The sequence below is a fragment of the Artibeus jamaicensis genome, unplaced genomic scaffold, assembly GCF_021234435.1.
Source record: "Artibeus jamaicensis isolate MK-2021 breed Jamaican fruit bat unplaced genomic scaffold, CSHL_Jam_final scaffold_369, whole genome shotgun sequence".
In the NCBI taxonomy this organism is placed as follows: Eukaryota; Metazoa; Chordata; class Mammalia; order Chiroptera; family Phyllostomidae; genus Artibeus; species Artibeus jamaicensis.
Window position 1 is genome coordinate 4384229 of NW_026522042.1, and position 23649 is coordinate 4407877.

The following is a 23649-nucleotide window of genomic DNA, read 5'->3' on the forward strand; positions in this document are numbered from 1 at the left end:
AACAAACTGTTACATATGAACACAACTAGCATCTTTTTAAGAAAAATAACTATGTTTTCCACATAAAAAACGGTGAGCAGAATGGCATGTTTTATGTATTTGCAGTCTCATGTCTGGGTGTGTCAAAGACAACTGGCTGGTCACATGTGCTCCTGTGGCTGCGATGTTGTCATGCCGCAGGTTACATGGTCACTGACTAATGCCATGGTGGGCGCTGGGAAGGGCCAGGGACTAAAGGCAAAGGGCATCTTCGTCTGATTAGGAAAGTAGTTCCGACCACCTGGACACCTGGGAAGGGTCTGCAGGGACTGACAGAGTCCTCGGACCGCCCTTTGAGAACGGCTGGCTTGGAGACAGCAGACACGGCGTCACCAGGATCACAGCCAACCGTATGTGTAGGCCAGCGAAGACGTCGCTTCTCTGCCGGGCTTCCAGGCAGTGACCTCTCCACTGGAAAACTGAAAGAAGCACAAATCAAAGCGTACAAAAGCCAAAACCCAAAGGGGTTGGAAACGCAGGTGGCCCTGGAAATTTGTACTGGGAAGGGCAAAAGGAAGTTTGATCCATACTCTCCCAGTGTGTAAAAAGAGAAGAATAGGTGTGGGAGAAAAAAAATATTTCTGTTAAATAAATGCAAACAAGGCAAAAACAGAGTTTATTGCCACCACACCACCTGCAAAATACAAGAGAAGGTTGTTACCAACCACACGGAGAAAACATCAGAAGTCCACCTTGCTGAAGGGTTTTCTATTCCTTGTGCCTTTTAGTTCCATAGAACAGAAATTGTTGAAAACTTGCTACAATTCCAACATGGAATTGCTGTGAGCAAATACAACAGAGTGAGAAATCTGTGTTCCCTAGGGAGAAAGTGACTCTCTAAGGGCCTTTGCGACTTGTTAGAATGTGTGATCATCTTTATGTGCTCCGTGACGGGCGTGTAACAGTCAGCAGTCTTTGGAGAGGCTGAAGAGTCTGTCTGGAGAGGCGCTGTGGACTCTGAATGCTAAGCCTTCTCTCATTCTCTTCCCTCTCACAGATGGGTTGTGTCCTGGGCCACTTGTCATCCTTCTCACAGGGTTCCCTCTTTGTGCCCCCCCATCCAATCTCTCACAGCTGTGCAAAGACACCTGTTCACGAGGCAGCCCCGGGAGCCGTATGCAGGCCTGCAGGTTATGAGCCACTCAGCCCAGGGGTGCCAGGCCTGTTCTTATGCACACTCATGCACACACACACACATACGCACACACCCTGGGACTTGGCCTCAGGACGCTTTCATGTTTGTGAGAAGCACACTTTCCAAAACCTCACTCAGTCCAGAAGAACAACCACAGTGCATTTTTAAATCTGAAATGTAACCATCTTTTTTCCTGAGCTGATGGCTAAGAGAATGATAAATACAAGATATGACACTGCATTAGAAATGCAATTTATACAACTCAAGAGAAAAATCAAGCATGTGAAACCATACATAATGAGCTGCGAACAGTAAATTTTCCATGTACTACAAATAATATCTTGTTTAGAGAGAGAGAGAAAGAAAGAAAGAAAGAAAGAAAGAAAGAAAGAAAGAAAGAAAGAAAGAAAGAAAGAAAGAAAGGAAAGAGAAAGAAAAGAGTGTGGAAAATTGCATAGGTAAAAAACTCCTTTAAATGCAAAGATTTCTTTTGTTTCTACCCTCTGTCTTAGTAACACCCACAGCAACCAATACATACACGGGTGCTTCTAAAGCAGAAATGTCCTGAGAGAAGTGTCTCTACAATTACTTGTGGGGCTTCAAGCCCTCAGTCCTGTTTTTACGACTTGAATGTTACTGTGACAGGTACCTTAACATCCGCAGTATCTGATAGAAGCACCCACGGTGGAATCATGGGAGTCCATGCCATATAGAATGTCCCCCTAAGAGGAAAGTGTCAGGTGAACGGTGACATACGCCAGAATCCTGCTGGCATTTAGGGATTAGAGTAATATGGAAAAAGAGTGAGGCAAGCAGGAAAAAAAACAGTTTGGGTAAGTGTGTCTTAGAGAAATACTAGTCTGGAAATTTTACATTACCCTTTTCATTTTTCTAAACTAAAAATACAGAGTGTTGTTTTACTGGGAACATTTGTGTGCTTATGTTTAATGGGAGGCACCGGTCTGCCAGGTAAATGACCCATCAGGGAACAGAAGAAGAAAGGACCAGCTATAGAGTTAAAATGACCTCAGTGGGAGCTGCCACAAGGCAGAAGTGAGAACTGGCTGTGTTCTGTCACCGGTGCTCACTGATGCCGACCAGAGGACTGTGCCCTCTGCCTCAGAGCCGGGACAATGCCACCAGAGTGGCTTTTGGGGCTGAGAACTTGGCCTCTGCTTCCCCGCTCAGCCATTCTAGCCCGCATGGCCTGGGGCAAGCCAGGGGCCTCCTTACCTTACCTGTGGGCAGTGATGGTGCTTCATCCAGAGCACTCAGGGGAGGCACAGGATGCGAAGTCTTTTTCTGAGATGCTGTCCCCCTCCAGGGGTCATCCGGCCTCCTCTGGGCATCGATTCAGTGATTTGCACAGCAATGGTCACGGATTTCAGTACAACTTCATTAGAATCTTCAGTCATGACATAACTAATGAAGAGATTTGCTTGATAAATATAAAACAAATAACAGCTCTGGTGTTGAAGATTTGCTCCACGACATACATACAGAAACGTTTCACAGGATTATCAGGAAAGTTTGAGTCCAGTTGTTTTTCGGAGAGAATTGATGGAGGGTCTCTGTGCACACACATGGACGCGTGGCTGAGATCTGCTACGGACACTCCTCTCCTACTTCCTGTTCTGTTTCCTTTGTACACACTGTCTTTGCTAAACACTGGTAACACCACTCCACCCGTGAGTCATGTTGTGTGTCTGGGCCAGCCCCTGGATTCTGCATTGTAGTTCAGGTACAACATATGAAGTTTCTATTTTTTTTGTCACAGAACTCCTTATATATAAAGTTTCTGCTCCCAGCTTGCAAATTACTCTGGGCCTTTGCTAGTCATTTCTCTTGTGAAGCATGAAATTCTACTTGGCCTTGAGTCACGCACACACACACAGCCAGAGAGCTCCGCGTCTGCGCCATGGCTCACCCTTGGGAGGACGGGTTGCTGTGGGCTTCTCCAGAGTAGTTCTTGGCGCAGCTGAAGGCTCTGGCTGGCCCTAAAGAAATTCTGTCGCCTGGTTTCCTGGCAAAGGCCTCTGTGAGAAGCACGCCCCAAGGACACAAACCTGCTCTGCTGGCACTTTCTGGTTCCTTTGGGTGTCTCACAGCTCCGAGAGAGCAGCAGCAGCAGCAGGCTGCTTTGGGAAGCTCTTTTCATCTTGTACTGTCTCCACATGGGCATTGCTTATAAAATTTATAAAGTGCTATATAACGTTTGCAGTATTTCAGTCCACTGTTGGGTTGTGTAGCAATGAAAATACAGGCAGTGATGAGGCAACTTTCAATAAAACAGCATTTTATTGCTGTAGAATTAGCCTGTGTGAGCCCTAATCTAAAATGACCGTGTCTGCAATGCCAGCCAACCAACCAGTACACCAAGGTAACTCCCACTCTCATAGAATTCCCCTTACTTAGTTCATAAAACTATAAAAATACAATTTGGGATATCTCATCCATTTGCAACTTTACATAAAGTTTAGAAAAAAGAGAGAGAAAACCTCTGAAAGCTGAGCTACCGTATTTTGTGTTTATTCTCTAATATCGGGAGCATGGCATTTTTCATCTCACTTTTTTCCATTTAATGTACCCCAGGAAAATCTTCCATGCTTTTATGCAGTCTTCTTAATTGTCATGTTTAATGGTAACACAAGTTTTGGGGTTTTTATTTCAGCAGTGGGATTCACTTTTGTGACTCCACTTCCTAGTTACCCTAGTGAATGCAAAACTATGACTTCTCTTGGCACAACTCAGGGCCCAGGAGGCCAGGGAAGCCCGCTCCCAGGAGCAATCTACAGAAATGTTGAGTCAGGCTTTGGTCTTCAGAAGGTGTCGACTTGAGCATTTAAGCCAACCATGTCTAAAGTTCAAGGATAGGAAGGCAATGTAATTTCTGTACATATGCTTTCAAATCAGGTGGTTGCAGGGAATCTGTGCTTGGCAGACCGGTCCGTCATTTATTTGCTTCCCCTCTTCTACGTGCTCAGTTGCCTCCAGCCACTGAGGCATTAGTGTGCATTAGTGAGCTTAGTGAAGATTCCAGATTAACACGGTTGTAAAATCACGGCTTCCTGATACCCGGCAGCCTTCTCTCTCAATTTCTACATAATTCTAGTCTGTACATGACATTTTAGGCAGTTGGCACATTGCAGCCATCTGGCAGCCAGTGAGGCAGGGCACCTCTGACGTTCGAAGATGAAGTGTCGGTACAAAGCACGAGCTGGCTGGTGTTTACTGGAGGGGAGCCGCGTAGGCCCTGAGGTTCCTAAGTAATCAGGATTCACAAAGACGTTTTCAGAGTGAAGCAGCCACTGCCGCTGAAAATCATTTTAACTAGATGAAATATTTCAGCAGCAGTGGCCTTTTGTGACAAAAATAAATGACAAATGAAAGCAGTAGAAAGAAATTAATCACAAAAGGCATGCTTTGATTTTGGAGTGGGCATGTGCTAAGGGGGGAATTTTTGTGTGTGCTTTTCTGATTCCCTTGCTTATGTGTGTCATTGGTTTTGCAGGATAAATCCAAACTCCTTAGTTCGGAGGTGAGGCCTTTTGTAGTTGAGATCAAATCACTGTTTCATTCGATTTCCACAAAGCTCAGGCAATGATCTTATGTCCTACCCTGGGGAAACCCTGAGCAGGTCCTGGTCTCTCTTATCTCCTCATCCTCTGTGCAGTTTCTGACCTTGGAAAGCACATTACCTGCTGTTCACCCGAACACTTCCCCTTCAAAACTCAGCTTCCCCGAACTCTGAAACACACCAGGAACTTGTTCCCTTGCGTGTTCTGCAGTGCACACCCCTTGTATCGTGTCTACTGCATGCGTCATGATCGTGGGTACACTTGTTTGTCTCCCCACCCGGTGCCTCTGTTCATTGAACAAATGCTGAGCAATCAGAGGTGCTAGTCTCTGTTCTCAGCACAGGAAGTACAGCAGCCATATCAGCCAGGGTCTGAAACACAAAACACTGGAGTGTTTATAACCGAGGGGATGTGCTAAAGGGCACTGGTGATTCGGGTGAAGGAGGAGGTTAGAAGCAGTCTGGGAATGAGTCACATCAGGAAGCCACCAGCATCCTGGGACTAGGGAGGCTTCAGAAGAAAGACATGCGGCAAGAGCCTGTGAGCCTGGCCTGCAGGGGCCAGCTGGAGCCATGCAGGACAAAAAGCCTCGGCTGGAGGGCCCCCGAGGGAACAAAAGGAGGAAGAAATGCCCCGTCTCCTATCTCCTGCTGCCAGGTCTCCAAGAGCCCTGGAGGGGTACAGTACAGATGGGAGGGCAACGACACCCAGGATCAACACCGGAGAGAGCAAGTAACATAACATTGGCCTGCCCTCGCGGTGCATAGCATTTCATTCTATTTCATGTCTCTATTCCTAACTCCTAGCAGGGTGATCGCACGTGATAGGTGGCCGACACACAGCTTGAATACCTTCATCGATGAATCGAGAATTATGCAAAATGACTAATCTTTATGATTTCAGCGTCCCCTCCATAACTCGGACAAACAGCTTCATGAGAAAATATTTTGGATGGCAGCTTTGTCTCTTAACACTGTAACATACCCCAATGCGAGCAAATGTCAGAAGCCTTCAGGAGTTTAAGATGGAACTTTATTGGCCAAAGTTTCAAAGTTTTACCTGCGCAGGGGCGAACTCTCGGGGTGCCTCCGGAGACACACGAGTGCCAAAATGGCTGCAAATGAGAGTCGCGCCTAACGCTTACAGGCTAGGGTTCTTATAGAGGCGAGCAAGCAAGCAACTTCCAGAAGCAGAAGGTGGCAGTTAGCTACTGGCTCAGGGGCTATACTAAGGTGCGTGATCTGACCAAGGACTGGTTACTAGAGCTCGTGGACAGCTCGTGATAGTATGGCTGATTGGCTCTTAAACCTCATGCTGTGGTTGTGGTCTTTTTACGCCCCCCGCCTTGTCGTTCCAGGAGCTGACTTAACACAATCAGCTCTGTACCTCCTTTAAGTGCACCCTGTCCTTATGGTCGAGCGAGCAGCTAAAATTGAGAACAATCACTTCCTCATTTCCCTGGCTCCTTCAAACACCAAGTAAAGAGCAGGGCTCGCCCTTCCCCCAGGTGAGTCCGATGTACTTGCCCTGTTTTCTGTGGGGTTTTGCTTTGAACCTTATACATCTAATAGCATGGCAAAGCTTCAGAGTCCAAGGATTATCAAGGCCACTGAGTTCCAGGCAATGTGCATTGTGACAATTCCTGGGCTTTATTCTGTTGCATTCACAGAACGTGGGCTCTCCCCACAGCTTTTCTTGCAGGTCGCCCACTCAGCATCCAGTGAGCAGGGCTCTGGGTTGACCTCCTGCAGCCTGGGCAGGGACAGGGCACTAGGACCAATAGATCTCCAGCTCTGCTGGAGCAGATGTTTCCAGGTTTCTGCTGAACTTGTTGGCAAAAGTCTTTAAGTGTTGTGAGCAGCATTTATATTAGCAGCTGTTAACACTCCTATATGGATCCTCTCACAGGCCAAGGTCTTCTTCTGGGCCATCATAAATGCCAAAATAAGTTCAGAGGGCACAGCTAACGAATTTTCATATGCAGCGCACGATCAGTAACTCAGCTCAGCCGGCCGTTGGGTGCATTGATTCTGGGCTTGCTGCTGTGCGGGCCGGAGGGCGAGGGGCCAGAGTCACTGAGGGGTGCGGTTGTGAATGTGAATGTGGGAGGGCGTTTGATCCGCCATCCACCACACAGGCGACCTGGCCCAGTCCCTCTGCTTCCTGTCTCAGTGTCCTGACATGTACAATGGGGACATAAACATGTCAACCCACAAGGTTACCATAAGTGTGGAGCGAGAATAGTGCCTGGCATGCAGTGTTAGAAGTCATCATTGCTGCCATTCTTACTAACAGGAGCTGCCCAGACCAGGTGCTGTGGGAGGGCGAGGCTGAGTGACTTCAGCTGCGATTCTGCCCCGTTCCCAGCGCAGAATCTGCAGCGCAGGGGCTACTCATTCCTGCCCCCCCCCCCCAGTGGTCTACCCAAATGTCGTGAAATGCCTCAAATCGCTTGCTCTATGCTGGAGCAAGTGCCCTGATTTCAGGCCTGACTTACCCAATAGAGAGAGGTTGAGCTCTATCAGCGCCTCAGCCCTCAGGGTGTCTCCTGCCTTTCTTGCCCTCTGTCCATGCTCAGTTTGCTTTTTGGGATAATTGGAGATCAAGAGGGAGAGTGGCGGAAAAAAGGGAAGCAAACACGCATGAGAAAGGGAAATTCAGAGTATGTGGAGAGGGGCTGAAGTAAGACACAAATCCCGGTATGGAAAGGGAGTAAAATGACCAGAAAAGTACACTCTTCGCACGCCTGCGCGTCCGCATGTCCACTCTCACACAGGCCCACGGGCGGTTCCCCTTGCTCAGAGGCCGTGCCTCCTCCTTCCCCCGACCCCACGACCCTCACCATCTTCATCGGTCCACATGTGTGTTTTCACTGGGCCTTCAGGAGTAGCTCCAACACGGGCCAGGATTCCCTGATGGTCCTGAGTAGGGGACGCTCAGAGGCCCAAGTGTGGTTGGTCGGGCTGTTTTCTCTCATTTATCTGTTTCTGCGTTGGGTGACTAGCCCGTTCGGTGTGGTGTACGAGTATCTCCCCTGCAGCAGGCGCTGGAAAGAGGCCCAGGAGACCGATTTGTAACTCCAAGGCCTTAGCCTTGGAAGACACAGACACATAAATGTCAGTGAACAGTAACCTTAGTGAGATAATGAGAAGATCTAGGTGCTGTGAGAGCAGAGAAATAGGAGCGACTTGAAGATCTTCTACAGGATGTGTCTTGGCTGCATAGCCAGTCTTTTTCAAAGCCTAACTTTCTCAATGTCTTAACTCTTAATTAGCTGGTGAATTCAGTTTCTGTCTCTACTAGTTGCTTATTGAGGACTTGCTATGCTGACCTTTGCAGAAATCCAAAGTGCAACTACTTCCTTTCCCCCCGAGTCTTTACAAAATGCTAGAGACAAAAACATTCTCATGAAGCACCTTTGAACGTACAGCAATCTGGAAAGAGAGCACGGAACTTAGCCCGAGCCTGCAGAGACGGCCTGGAGTGAGGACATGGAAGAAAGGAATCTCCCGAATAAGGTGGGAAGTTCAGGGCCTCATGAGAGCGAACAGGCCCACGGTGAGTGGAAGGGACGTGAGAAAAAAAATGAACGGCTGAGGCATCGGGAGGGGAGACAGTGGGCGATGCGGTCGGGTTGATGAATCCCAGTGAGACACCGGTCTAGTTCATCAGAGCATCCAGTGCACAGCCCACACCCAGGCCCCCACTCTGCATTAGCAAAGGACTAATGGGTGAGTTCCAGGTGTTCTTTGCCTGCTTAGTTCTGTTTTGAAGAGAAACTGATACCTTGTGGCCTGGACTTAATATTTAACTTCCTGCCTCGGCCACCTTTATTAAATGTCAGGCTCGGTCACTGCCTCTCAGTCTGTTCCCTTTGATCTCGCTGCCGGTGGTTACGTGGGAAGCTGTGGTTGCCCTGATTCCTAAATTGTGCTCACATGGCTCGCCTTTTGTCCGAGAGTCCTGTGACGATGACAGCTTGTCAAAGTGTCACAACCCAGTACTGGCCAAACTTTCACCTTCCCACCTTCCAGACCGACGCCTTTGACAACGTCTACACACGCGGCTTGGCAGACAGTTCTCAGGGGCGGGGGAGGCAAAGGTGGGGCGCTGCCATGCTGAGGAAAATGCATATTTCTGTGGATAAATACAGTAAAAAACAGCAGACACATAAATGTGTGGTTTTCACCCCGAATAGCTTGATGACTTGAAACAACAGAGGCAGAGCTATAGAGCAAAGAACCAAGTGAGCATCTAAACAAACGTTGAACATTGTTTATGAAAAGTAGTGTGAGAAATAAGTGGCTGAGAAATAAATCTGTCTCGGTGTTCTTCTCAGGTTCAGCGGGCTTCCAGATTACTCCGGAGGCCCGGTCTTTCCCTGTGGCTTTTGGCCTGGGCTCCGTCCCTGTTGGCTGGGTGTGGAACAGGCGGCCCCCAGCTTCTCTCCCAGTGTCCGCCTGTTTGCAGCCCACCAGGGAAGGAAAACCCTCAGTAACCTCTCCAGGGGTTCAGAAGGCTCCTCCCACTGAGCAGGAGGACTTGGGCTTATTAGCACCTCCCCCAAACTTTTCTTTTCACGGAGAAAAGGTAATCACGTGGACACCCAGAGGAACAAAGTACCGCATTTTGCCGTGTATAATACATGCCCATATTTTGTACACACTGTACACAGGATTATTATACCCATTATTACGCCCAATGGTATGTAATCATTGTACCCACGTACAATGCCCATCCTTCTTTTTCTCTAAAAAAATGCGGGCAAAAAAGTGCATGTTATACATAGCAAAATACAGTAGCTTCATCTATTGTGTCCAAGGATATTTCTGTCCCTGGAGCCTGGCCATTTCCGAACTGAAGCTGAAACAGGAGGGGGTGCTAACTGAGGAGGAGGGGAGCAGCCCATGCGGGTGGGAGGCTGCACAGCACTAAGGGAACAGGGGGTCTCCAGGGCCCTTCCTTCTTTCCCCTCATGCGACAGCCCACAACCACGGGGACACCGACTTGGCCTGGCCAGGCCGTGGCCTGAGAGACAGGCTGTGAGGACGGTACCAAGGTTAGCTGTGTTTCCAAGACAAAAAAGGAAACAGGCTGAAGTTCAGTCATTTTCTTTTTTTCCTAGAGGGATTTCTGGTTGCCATTTGCACAAAAGTCATCATTTTGTTATAGTGAATTTGCACACCATGGCAGAGATGCATTTCCCCTCCGTTTGCAGCTCACTGCCATTGGGGCAGAGGACAGGAACTGCTTACGGACGTGTTTGTTACACGAGCGTATGTGTATGCTTTTCCTACAAACTTTTCAAACTCTATTTCTTAATTTAGTCATCCCAAAATACTTGCTGCTCACTGATTCAGGGAGGCGGAGGATATCACAAAAGCAGCATGTTGTTTAATTTTGGAAAACAAAACAATTTTTTTTTGTTTTTGTTTGGTTTTACATCGGGAGGAGCTTCTGGTCTTGGGGAAGGGCTGTGCAGCTGATCGAGGTAGAACCCAGAAGAAACGTCCACACTGACGGCTCCGAGGCGGCAGGGGGAGAGAGAGAGCACATCCTGAGACGAGCTTAAGAGAGAAGAGAAGGTTTCCCTCGAGATTTTTAAGGTTACAGCCCACAGGCCTGGCAGTGGGAGTGGTGGAAGCTTCTGAACCTAGTAGACAGGGTAAAGACAGATTTAACACGGTCCACCGTCTGGTGGACGCAGGGATGAATGGGGACTCTGGTTTGATTGAAAAGAAAAGATACGTGAGGTGATCCTGTAACAGAGAAATAAAGATAGAAAAGTGTTTCGTTTCTTCACAGGAAGCCGAATGCTCTGCCAGCCTGTGGGGTCCACACAGCGACAAGAACCCATGGGGTCTTTCCAGGGTGCCCCCAACAAGGTGTGGAGGCTCCGTGAAAGGCAGCCTGGTGTGAGTACCAGGGCCTCGTCAGCATCCCGGCCCCACGGCCTCCGTCCCTCTGACCTCTCCTGGAGGCCACACACTCTGCCAGCACCAGCACCGCTTCCTGCAGCTGGGCCGCAGCTGCTGGACACCTCCCGTCCCCGAAACTGGGACATACCATGGGCTGAAAGAAGTGTGTTTGAATAGACACGCAATACTATATTAGAGTGGGCAAACACAGCAGCAGTCCACAGGAGCAGAGTGACTTTGGGAAGGAGACTTGGTGGTCCTTGAAGGCGCGGTGGACGGAGTGGGCTATCAGAGTGGTTTTCACCCTGGTGACGGGGTGCGAGGGTGGCTTGGGCAGAGCTACGGCCGTGGGGAAGCCATGTGCACCGCTATCCCAACGGGAAACGTGCAGGGCCGCTTCCAGGCCCTCGCCCTCAGACTCATGCAAGCCGGCATCGTTTCCTGAGCCAGGACAGAGCTGCGGATTAGACAACAGGTTTATGGTCATCTGTATGGAAAACAATGCCATAATCAATAAATAATAATACAAGAATAGGCTCTGTCTTTCACATACTCACAACAGTAAACCTACGCTGGCCCACCCTGTATTTATGAAATTAGATGTTTGCTTTATGTTAAAAAACAAATCATGTATTTTTCAGACGCTTTCTCACTGCTTCTATCTCCCCTGCCTCGCGTCCAGGGTATGACCCAACCCATTCACCCTTCATAAGTAAAGAAACTCCCACAGTGAGGAGGGGACGTGAGTGGTGAATCTGTTGGTCATTACATTGCTGTGCAGCTAAATGGTGCCTCTGCCTGTTTATGTTCCCCAGGTCCCCCTGGTTTGGTGGCAGAAGTGGAAAAGGTACGAGAGAGATGGAGACAGTGGTCGCCTTCAGTGAAATGTGGTCGGACCGACTCTTTCTCACTTCTTCAATCATTCTAACAGAAATTGAAAATGCTATCAAATTGCAAGGTTTTACAAAATTAAACCATGACAGAGTAAAGCTGCGCAACTCAGCACATCACAGTAGCCAAGAGAGACGGTGGATGTGGCAGTAGAGCGTGGTGCTCAGGAATGCGATGTTGTACACAAAGAGCCCCAGAAAAAGAGGTGCCCCCAACTCAGTGCTGCAAGAGAAGTACAGAGTATGGCAGGGATTCAGAGCAGAAGGATGTCATTTATGGCTGGGCGCTCGGAGCATATTCATGTCCTTGAGGGTACCTGAGCTTGCCTTGAATTATGGGCAAGTTTGCAGTAGGCAGAAACTCAAGGAAAAAGGATTCCAAATAATAAACTGCAGAAAGCTATACTGCTCCATGGCCGCTGTACATTAGAACTAGAAAATGGACTATGCCGTGAGCCTAATACTATTAAGAAATATGTATCCCAGAAGTTAACCAAGAAATATATAAAGAATAGAAATGTTCCCAACTGCACAGCTGAAAAAATGAAGTTGGTGTCACGGGGTAGTTAGGGTAATAAAATTCATGTCCGTGACAATTTATACTGTGTTAGAAGAACGCAGTTCCTATGGGAGTAAATTTACTTCCCCATTGGCTCACAATTACAGATGTACTTAGTCCCATCTCTGACTTATTTTTATTGGTTGTGAATATTAGTCCTTTAGTTTAAAGTGTCACCTGCCATGTATGTCAAGTAGTTAATGACCTGTAAACGAACTCTTAGAGGTGCTGAGGAAGCTCATTATTTAAGGTAATTATTTAGCAAAGCAATGATCCTTTGGTTATGCAAATTGCTGACATTAAATTATAAATTGGTAGGTGTCCAGTTTTATGGTTCACTCTGGGCCCTCCAAGTGACCTTCCAGTCTAGGTGTCGCTTGATCCAAAGTCAAGATGAAAAATGAGAAGGTGAAAATTCACACTTCAAGGCCGACAGGGTGGATGATACCAATATGTGAGAATTCCTACATTTTCTGCAGGTGATAGAGCTGGAGCCTGTGATGATGATGATGAGGAGGAGGAGGAGGACAATGACTTTGGCTTGTTGTATTCCACCTGCTGGGTAGTTTAGATTTATGAAAGTTATACGCCAATTATAAAACATTCTAAAGATTTTGGATTTTACTGTCACTTTATTCCAAGATCCTCTTCATCAGACACTTACAATTTACTTGTTTCTGTGCAAAGTGCCAAGCATTGATCAGGTCCTGGAAACCACCTGTGCTAGTGGCGAGGAGGAGGGGGATGGGGGAAAGCAGGTGAATCCATCAGCCTATTTGTTGTCTGCTAAGTGACACCGGTGGGCTGCGGTCAGATGCCCGGGGATTCAGAACCGCCTGGTGCAGGCTGGGAGCACGTGGGCTGAACACCGATGGGTCCGAGAGGAGTAAAGATTGCAGACAGGAGTGGGGCTCCGGCAGAGACCAGAAGCCGGCGGGAGGAGGTGAGGAAGCTCCTGGCCAAGGGGAAGGGGCCACCGTGGGGGGAGGGGGGATGAGGCTGTAGTGGACAAAGAAGGAGGCAGCAGCCAGGAGTCTGCATTTCCCGAATGATAAATCGGGAGACACAGAAGGATTTTGAGTCAGGGGTTTACAAAATCAGACTTCCATGTTGGAAAGATCCATGTAACTTCCGCATGATGAGAGGGGGCGGAGCCAGTGGTGCTACTCAGCATCCCCAGTAGCCTTCCTAGCAGAGGCCAACGTGTAGCAGGAGGGGCGCGGTGCCGGGTCCACCCTTTCCTTCCTTGGACATGCGGCACTCAAGGCTGTGTCCACGGGCACACAGAGCTTTCGGCGTCTTAACAATCCCGAGGCCGCGTTCACACGTGCCGAGTATCTGTTCTGAGCAGAGGGCACCGGACTCGATCAGGAAGGGCGGCTGGAGGATACCAATATAACCCACATACATGTTAACAAAGCAAGTCACAGGAGAGACCAGGAAAATGCCATGTACCCAAGGCACAAGGAGGAATTGAAATGGCTCGGCCCCTGAGTGGTGGGGCTGGAGGGGAGGGCCCGGGAAGGCCTGGTCCCCTGGCTCCATACAGGTGCTGGTGTGGCCTTTCACTGCACCCCTGGGAGGTCAGCAAGAGGGGAGCAGAAGGGCGGGCTGGGGATGCCGCTTCGTTTATGTGAGGTGTCCTTGGGACACTGAGGAAGAGATGGCTGCTTGGCATATTTGATCACATAAATTGGACGCTCCAGTTTCAGAGGAACAAGAGCCACAGGTTTAGGGGTCAGTCAGACTGCAGTGGGAGTTGGAGTCACTGGCGGGGGGCAGTCCAAGCAGTGCCTAGAGTAAGAGGCCACCGCCTGGGCAGTGGGCCTGTGTCCCGACTACACTGCATTGTACACACACATATACACACACGCACACAAATTCGACAGGTGTGGGGAAACAATGTTAACATGGGAACAGACTTGCTGAACTGCTGTGACAGTTTTCTCACGGCTCAGCGTTGAGGGATCTGGTTTACAGGGGGAGGATGGGAGGTGTGTGCCAGCGCCCCCCTGTGGTCCACAGTATCTGCCCTCTACACTTCCCCCTCATGTGGCTGAGCATGCGCGGGAGAGAGCAAGCCGCCAGGCCACTGTCTTCAGTGATCCCCCTCTTTCCTGCACAGAATTAGATTGATCTCTAACACAAAGTCCAGAAGGAAACTATTCTCAGTGTATTCAGTTATCCCCATCTTACACAATGGGTCTCCTATTTCCCACTTGACGCTTCTTTCTAAATCCTCTGTCTCCTCCTTCTGTTATTTTCCACCACTTCCTTGTCCCATCCTTTGTACCTTCGTCAGAATGACAACGGACTTCTAACAGGCCTGGCACGCTGCCTTGCTCAGAAACCCGTCCGAACACAGCCGCCAGCTTCCCCCACGCTGCCGTCCTGCTGTCTCTCATCCACGAGCGACGACACTTTTCCCTGGCCAGTTATCGCCTGCCGACTTTCCTCCCAGGCCCTCCAAACGAATTCACGCCCAGCCTGTGCGATGGCAACCCCCTGGCGGAGCTCCACAAAGCTGAGACCTCTTCCCAGCAGCCCCCTGAATTCTCCTATTTGCCGTGTCAGTTCCCAAGCTGGGATTCAGCAGTAATAAACGTGGCTTATTACAACGGAGAGATGAGACTCAGAGACCCCCATTCTTGGTCTGGAGCCTGGTGATCCCTCTGACAAGCTGCCTAACTTTTCACCTATAAGAGATGAAGGTACCTGCAAACACATTTCATAGAGTTATTTTGTATAGGAAATGAAACAATCTACATGAAAGTACTTTCTAAATTAGAAAGTGCTATGAAAAGCAAATCCTGTCTCATCAAAAATTTCTCTCCTCTGAAATTCAAGAAAGCATAATGCTTTTAACCATGGGTTCAGCATCTTTGAAATTTCCATTCTTTTAGATGACGTTACAGGTCGCTACTATTTGGAATGATTTGCAAGAAGGGCCTGGAATTGGGACAGATGTATAGAAGCCAAATGAATACTCAACACGATCTCAGGGATTCGCAATGTCAGCTTTCCAAAACCAAACCAAACCGAAGCCTCTCTAGCTTTAGGGCACCCAAGGGGGCGAAACCACACTCGGCCGGCACATCCCTAAGAGGGACATACACACATCACAGGGAACCACAGCTCCTGAAGCCACTGGACCAAGTCAAAACGTATTACAACATTTGGTTGAGGAATCAAAAACTAAGAACTCAAAACATATTTAAATGCTTTCAAATATATATATATACTATGTACAAAGCAAAAGCAGATGTACAAGCAAATCCTTGTGACTTCGTTGCAAAAAGATTCTGAAAAGTGGTGTCAATAGACATCAGGAATATATAACTCACGGGCACAAACATGAAGATTCAAACTGTCATTGATTGAACTTGCAGTGTGACCAGTGCAAAAGCACTCACGAGTCTGTAGAGGCTCACCCACGCCCTCGCATCCGTGAGCCCGCTTTCCTTGGCGTTAAGTCCCCCGAGGGGACTGGGAGGGACACACTCTGTCCCTTCCCTCGGCCTGGCCTGGGTGTTTGGTCTTTTCCACGCAGCATCGCAGCATCGTTGGTTTTGTGTTATTCATGGATTATTTCCTAAGGGGGTTGTTTTCTTTTCCCAAACAGATGGAAAGCACCTTAAGGCCAAGACCGAGTCTCATCCTCTCCACTCCTTACAGCAACTCGACTCTTCACGAGTGTTTCTGGGGTAACCGAAATCAAGCCTAACAGGAGTTGGTCATCTGAGTTCTCAGCTGTTAATGCAACGTAAGTGCAGAATGATTTTATTTATCACGAGAATGTAAACTTAGCTCCTCATAAACATTTACTGTTGTGTTTAGAGAACCACATTTATTTATGGACTAATGTCTTATTCAGTGAATGAGATGTATTTTAAAAAGTGGTGCTTTAAAATCATTTTCCAATTACTAATCAGTCCAAAGCGCTTAGAAAATTCAGGACAGTTCATTTGTAACACTCCATTTGCTATTATGCCAAGGCATTAGTAAATAGAGTATACATACAAACCGTACAAAAATCTTTTCAATCCTCTATTTCTTGACATAATTTGAAATTAAAGTGATAGACAGTCAGTTAAATCTCTTGTACCTATTTGGGGAACATTGGTAAAAAAAGAGGTGTTCTTTTTCTTCCTTTTAGTCCCTCTTATTTTAAAAGTATCTTATGAATGAAAAGGGCAACATCACTTTGAGCGTTTGTTGAGAACGTCAAATACCTAGTCCCCAGAAGCGAGATTCTGCACGAGGAACATCGAGGCCTGAGCGAGTTTTCGAAGCAGCGCCCACATATGCCGTACGTGTTGAACAAATCCAGATTTATTGAAAGTAAACATTTACATTGGCTACAATGTTGGAACTCTTACAAAGCTGGATAAAAGAGGCTGAAGTAGCAATAGAAAGCAAGTGCAATAAAAAGTGAATAGAGAAAATATTTGGCCTTAGTGATCTCTTGGCAGTATTTACATTATGTACACATTGTTAAATATTTATAATAACTCTAAGGCACCAAAGGCTAAATAGCAGGTTGCAATACTATTTTGTGCACAAAAGTAAAAAAATTTATTGTACAGAAGACTATATAGTGAAAAGAAACATAGGCGTATCTTAATGTTTACATAAAGGAGTGGCTGCGTATTTTAAAATCTCAAATGATACATTAAGTATTGGGCAGATTGAGGAAATTATTTTTAGAACATTAAATTATGTTGACTTTGTAAACAAGCACTATTTTTTAACCGACTTGCTGGTAAATGTGTAATGTAATCTATTCTTCAACACGGCTTTTTCACACTCATGGGTATGTTTTGTCTAAAAACTACTTGAAATTCTTTTGACCTACAAAAACTTATCCTAATATATCATAGTGTACACAAAACCTCCAAGAAAATGAACTGGATAATAATATACACATCAAATTCATATTTAATCTGACAAAAATTTAGCAGGCATTCGATGCCAAAATGCTGGAATATTCAGTCTGCCCTTCTGGCACGGGAGTTGGGTATTTTACTCTTTTAACTATTCAGGGTGGGTCATTGTTTGTGGCTTTAGGTGAAGGGGAGACAACTGGCCCATGTAGAAAACTTATCTTAAAGGGAACTAATTATTTTCGAATGTTGCCACTTGCCACGCCCCCACATAGCTCATTCATTGGGTGGTAAGTGCGTCACTCAGCACCAGCGACTGAAATATCCCATCACTGCATTGACAAGGGGTAACAAATACCCACCTCCTGGCATGGTCTCCGCTGCTGAGTCACTTGATAATTTCTACTTGTAAAACTCCTTTTCTTCCTTATACTGGAAACCCATTTTACCTTAACAGTTTATCACTTGTCTTGAGGTAGTGTTATAATGAAGAATTCAAGACAACAGAATAACATCATCATATTAAAATGTGCTTCAAGGGCCACCGTGAAATCCATCCATTGAGACAGCAGATGGTCCAGGGGGAGTAGCCTGCCCGACATATGAACTTACTACCCAATAATATTGTCCAGACTTTGACAAGGGTAATGAATGTAGCCTTACAACTTTCTGAAACCCCACGCCCTAATCGAGTTGTGGTATTATGATGAAGTACTGCTAAGATTCCTTCAATGACAAGGAAGCTTTATAGACTTGCCTATTAGAGGTTTTCTTTCTTTTAGCAAGGGGAGGATAACTGAAGATTTCTTTTCTAAACGCCTAAATTTCTCAGTGAGAAATAATCAGGGCATTAAGTACAGTTTGGGTTGGCTTCTTAAATGTCATAGTATTTGATAGTAAGTGTAAGGGCTTATATTTAAATCTTATATTTAAATTTTATATTCTTATATTCAAATTAAAAATTTTAAAACCACCCTCAAGTCCAGCATTTGACTGATATTTGCTGAGCAACAGAAATAAAAATCATTTCAACGTAATGCAATCCGAGGCACTGTTCCAGCACCTTAATACTCAGTAAGTACAGTATTGCTTTTTCCCTCTTTTTGACTGTCTGATCATTCTCTTTTTTAATACAGTGGACAATCACGAGGACAAATTATTCATAGTGAAATGGTCACAAAATCAGTAAAGCCAGGAAAAGTACAACGAAGAAAATAAAGTTCTTCTTTCCCTCCTTCAAGAATGAAAAGGATCGCCTTTGCTCAGTGGGTTGGTATCACTAGCAACGGCTACACAAGTAACATAATGATTACAAAGCAGCAGTGAACAGACTTCAAATAATTCTATAAATACAGAAGAACAGCACATATTTGGAATCAGCAAGTAAGTCAACAGGGAAATCTTATCGTGGTGACTGAACCAAGGCTGGTACTAATCATGTTTAAACTTCTACCTTTTAAGGACCTGCTTGGGCTCTGGAAGCAAGCTGCTCATTTACTAACGATGTTTATTAAAATTAGGTTCTTTGGAAACAAAGGTGAGCAGCGGTGTGCTGTGGTACCTCAGCGTCAGAGTTTGAACGGGCAGTTCGGCTCCACCTGGAGTCTCTGCTCACAAAGGACCTGACAGTTTCTCAAAACAACTTTAACATCTGTCGCTCTGACACTGCACCAGCGTTTCATTCACTATCAGGATAAGACACCTTATTTTATAAAAGGTGTCTATTGTCTACACAGTATTATTAGGCATTAAAACTCTCAACTACACTCCTTGCTCTGAGAGGCGAGTCTACTTTCATCCTTAAATTGGCAGAAATGTCTATTATGCCAGCTTTCCTCCACCGCCTCTACAGTCTCCCGGGTCACAGAAGGTCCCTTTGCTGCTCAGATTCAAGTACTACACTCCGGACAGATCCCTGTTTGGGGAACCCTCCAGGGGTCAGGCCGGTGGTTTTAAAATTATTCCTGAAGGCACTGGAGTTTGTGGAGGAGCCTCCCTGGTCCTCACGGCCAAACAGGTGGGGTTCTAGGACCTCACTTTCCAAATCCTGCCCGTACATCTTCGTACTTATGCCATATATAGAATGTCCCATAAAATTAATTTGAAAAAATAATTTCATTGCTTAAAAATGTCTTTAAAACACAGTCAAAGGGACTTGGGTTAAGCAAGTAGTCCTCTTGCCCTACCTGAAGTCTTCAGATGTCTGCTCACAGGACACTGTAAGATGCTGTCACTTGGCCCTCAAATGCCTACATCAGCCCTCAGTCTCATTTTGGGTTCAAAGGTACAAGTCGAAACAGATCAACGTTTTAAGTGGACTGTACCACAATAGTTAATATCCCAACCATTTCCAGTCTCTTTTTGCAGAAATCGATGATTTACAATCTCAGACAAATCAATTAGTAAAGGCTTCCTAAACTGCAACCCTTAATAGAGTGCCTGACCTTTTTTCTCATCGTTTATACGCCAAAGGAAATAAACGTAGAAGTTACAACGTTATACTCGCAGATCACGCTACATTTTTATTTTTTCTTTCTATGGAAATGAAAATCAGATATGAGCCTTGATTCAGGGTTTGACTAGAGTGGCAGACAGGATCATTAAACTGCCCTCGTGATTGGCCCCGTTCCAGAGATGTCTCACGGAAAAAGGAAACTGTCAATTAAACTTGTAATGACCAAGACAAAGCAACAGAAACGACATCTCGGAGAGAACATGACCCTTGAAAGGAGGATGGCGCTGGTGTCGTTGTTCTCTAGAAACTTATTTTGCGTTCTTTTAATATAAAAGAAATTTCAAAGTTTGTCTTCTTTCTCAATATGAAAAAAATAAGCAGAGGTATTAGATGAAAAAAATATAAAAATGCTGGTGTGCTCTAAATAAATTTTTTAAATGTTCCACTGTAGGAAATAAAAATGCATGCTAATTAAGTCCTGAGGCCTTCTTATTAAACATGTGATCACTTGAATACGAATTTAGTCCACCAGGGGCATCTATTTTCCCAAAATATGACTTCTAGATAACATTATTAAAGAGCTGAGCTTTCCTGAAGAAAACATTCTTTAAACAAATAGAAAAATTGCCTGCAAATATTTTCAGTGAATGAACAGTAATGGCAAATTTGGCTTCTATCTTGGTTTAGGCCCAGATTTCTGCATACTGAATATTATTTCTTTTCACCAAATGAGAACAGCACAGCCGAGCTGCGCCATCTGTTGCCAAAACACATATGTGCACATAGACACATATGTGCACACCGACACATATGTGCAGAAGCATACATTTTGATGCATGAACCTACAGTTATGAATAATACAAACTTTTGGGTAACGCATTGCATCTAAGCCTAATTATCTTCACATAAGAAAAGTAACAGAACAGGAAATATCCCTCCTCAAAACCTTTGAATGTTCAGACCACTCAGTACATAGCACGTCAGAATGTGTGAACATTTTACTTATTGCAAAGTATGTTAGAGATTTAGACATCATTATAAAACGCTCCCAGGCCTATTTTGGTGACCTAAAGTGTCGCTATGTAACACCAGATTTCCAATGAAAGAGTTTCATATAAAAATATCAGCACAAAACTGTTTTTTCAATCTGTTTATTGTGTGAGCAGTGCAGGTGCTGCTGTAATTTTATTACTCGATTCCATAACCCTACAGTTGATAAAGTGTGTACCACTTTAGGTATTTAATGGGATACTTAGAAATACTAAGAAAAAAATCAGTATTCAAAGGATTGATTTTGTTTATAATAACAATAAGTTATTTCATCATCTTCTTCAGTTCAAAATCCAGCTTTGAACCCGAGGAAGGCTTTCAGATCACGTGAACGACAGGATGGTCCCTTAACCGGTAGCAGTTTGGTTACCGATCACCCGGAGGATCTCTCTATGGATGCCCCCTTCTTGCGTGTTAATGTTTGCGTCTCCCACTTGGCCATCTTCATAGCTGAAGCATGAAAGAGAAACATACAACATAAGAAACGCTGAAACACTAAAAAAACCCCAAAAAACTAAAAACATTTCCTGCAGCTTAAAAATGCTACTTGAGACCTGAAGCACAGCCTGAAAGAATCAAGAGCAAAAGGCGAGTCATTTCTCAGTTGTTTGATAACGTGCCTGCATCACGAAACACAGAAAGGCCTGCACTACCAACCCCCTGGTCACTCTCGGCCAGGCCCTGATTGGCCCCATCCTTTCTCTTTACCTTTTCCTCCCCACAAAGCACCACCTGAGCTGCAGGATGCGCCTCGGCAGACAGTCCCCGCAGTTGTGACAGGACGTGGCTGGGAAAGAACAGCCCGCTTCAACCGCACGTTCTGTCATCCGCCCTCGCCCCTGCCCACTCCGCCCGTGCACTCGTTCCTGATCCGTTACACTGTACACAACCTCTGGACCCTCTGCCATGGCGCCTCTGCCACGCTGGCCTTCTGGTGATCATTTCGTGGTGGCCAGCGATGCCTTTGTTCCCTTCTCACTGCTCGTTCCGTTTGGTCTGATGATAATGTATTCTTGTTTGTGCTGGTCCTTCACATAAGAATGCGAGTGTGCTAAGTTTAGCTCAGTAATAGAAGGGAAGACCAAATGCAGAAGGACAGCAATTACTAAGTCCTTTAGAAAGAAATAATTGTACTTTAGATGGTAATTCATTTCTTGAATAGGCCTACGGGGACAATAAAAGTTCCCCAAGGATGAGTATTTGAACTTCCGTGACAATATTCAGAGTAGAGTAGGTGATGCACCCATGTTACGTCACAAAAATGACGTTCAGACGGAGCTTTAGAGAAGGGGCGAGCACTTCACCCCAGACACCCAGGGCGTAAGCGCTGCCTCAAAGATGCACGCGCACCGTGGCTGTTCCTCATCACAGGTAAATGCTCCCGAAACAGCACAGCACGGGGACAGGCAACAGATGACACAAGCCAGGAGGGCCTACTCCTGACGTAAGCCACTGCTGGAACCCGGAGGGACGACCGTTCGCATCAGGTTTAAATTCCTCACAGCAGACCCAGAGCGGCCCATCAACACGGCTGATTCTCACCCCATAGGCGGGTCCTCCTCCCCCCCCCCGGTACAGAAGACCCCGGAAGGGGAAACACTGTTGAGGGAACGAATGAAGTATGCAGTGCACAGCACCATTATCAATACCTTCTCAGAAGATCGAGCAGGAAACTCCCTGCTCAGAACTAGAGAATCTGCAAAGCGAAATGCATGGGAATTGTCCAGATCTAAGCAGTGCTTTGTGGTGAAATATGCAGAGACGTCTTTTATTGGGCAAGACAATTCTTCGGCCTGATTTTTGCAGAAATCCTGGCTACCCACTGGACTGAGTTTGGTAAAGTAGCCACCCCTAGTGCTAAGCCCAGGCTGGCCTGCCCGAGGCAGACGACGCTGTTGGTGCCTGTAGCACTCAGATTGTGGAAAACAGAAGTAAATGACAGAAAGAGGGACAACAGGCACAAAGACCACCGTCCTTCGAGAGAAGTGGGCAGCATGGAAGGTCTCAGAACTGTCTTGGTTTTTGACGGTTTCCCAATTTCCTAGTCCGCATGCATGTTGGTTCTGGCCCTACAAGACTTTCGGTACAGTCGAAACACCCACTGTGTCCTCCATACTTTGGACACAAAGTCGACAAAGACATGCTTGGCCTTACTGACACCCAGCCTACATGCTACCATTTCCGCTCCTTTCAATTTAGACTTGGCCTTTGATTACGTGGCCCTATGTTCATTGCAGTGTCATTTACAATGGCCCAGATATGGAAGCAGCCCCAGTGTCCACCAGTAGATGAGTGGATAAAACACCTACGGGACGTTTACACAATGGAATGCTACTCAGCTGTAAAAAAGAAGAAAATTTTACCCTTTGTGACAGTGTGGATGAACTTGGAGAACATTATACTCAGTGAAATAAGCCAGTCAGAGAAAGACAAACACCCATATGATTTCACTCATGTGGAATCTAATGAACAAACTGAACTAACAAGCAAAATGGAGACAAGACTCACAGATGGACAGCAGGCTAACAGCTCTGGGGGAGGGGAGGGAAGATTGAACAAAAGGAAAAGGACACGTGGACAACAGTGTGGTGACTGTGGGGGCGGGCACCAGGGGAATAAATGGAGATGGAGAAAATACAACAGGAAAAGAGATCTGTCTGTACTACAGAACTCATTTTTTCTGCAATCCACTGCGATCGTCCACCGAACCTCCTACTCTCCTGACAAGTGCTGACAACAGCTGCCCACAGGCTCCTCGTTGATGAACGTGGGAGCCTTGCCTGCTGTAAAATCTCTCGTCTGTAGCCTGTGATACGGCTGACAGCTCTTCTTTGTATTTTTATTTTTCAAATCTTGGTGACTGTAAATGACGCTGCAATGAACGTAGGGGTGCACATATTCTTTTGAATTAATGTTTTGGGTTTCTTCAGATAAATTCTGAACAGTGGAATCACTGGGTCATCGCTGGGAGTTTCATTTTCCATTTTTAGAGGCGTCTCCACACTGGTTTCCACAGTGGCTGCCCCAGTCTGCAGTCCCACCAACAGTGCACAAGGGTCCCCTTTTACAGTCGACACTCAGACTTATATTCTGGTAAAGGGGTGTGGCAGAGCAGTTAGACAACCGTATACTTTACAAAGGG

At 46.2% G+C, this 23649-nt stretch overlaps 1 protein-coding gene across 4 annotated transcripts in view; it reads right to left on the reverse strand.

Moving 5' to 3' along the window:
• Positions 1-20592: 20592 nt before the first annotated feature.
• Positions 20593-23649, reverse strand: part of PARP8 (poly(ADP-ribose) polymerase family member 8) — a 151353-nt gene continuing 148296 nt past the window's right edge. For all 4 annotated transcript variants that reach the window (XM_037145110.2, XM_053657203.1, XM_053657202.1 and 1 more), the window contains one exon: positions 20593-20957. In XM_037145110.2, coding sequence (XP_037001005.2) covers positions 20855-20957 — 103 coding nt within the window. In that variant the 3' untranslated portion in view covers positions 20593-20854. The remainder of the gene's footprint in view (positions 20958-23649) is intronic.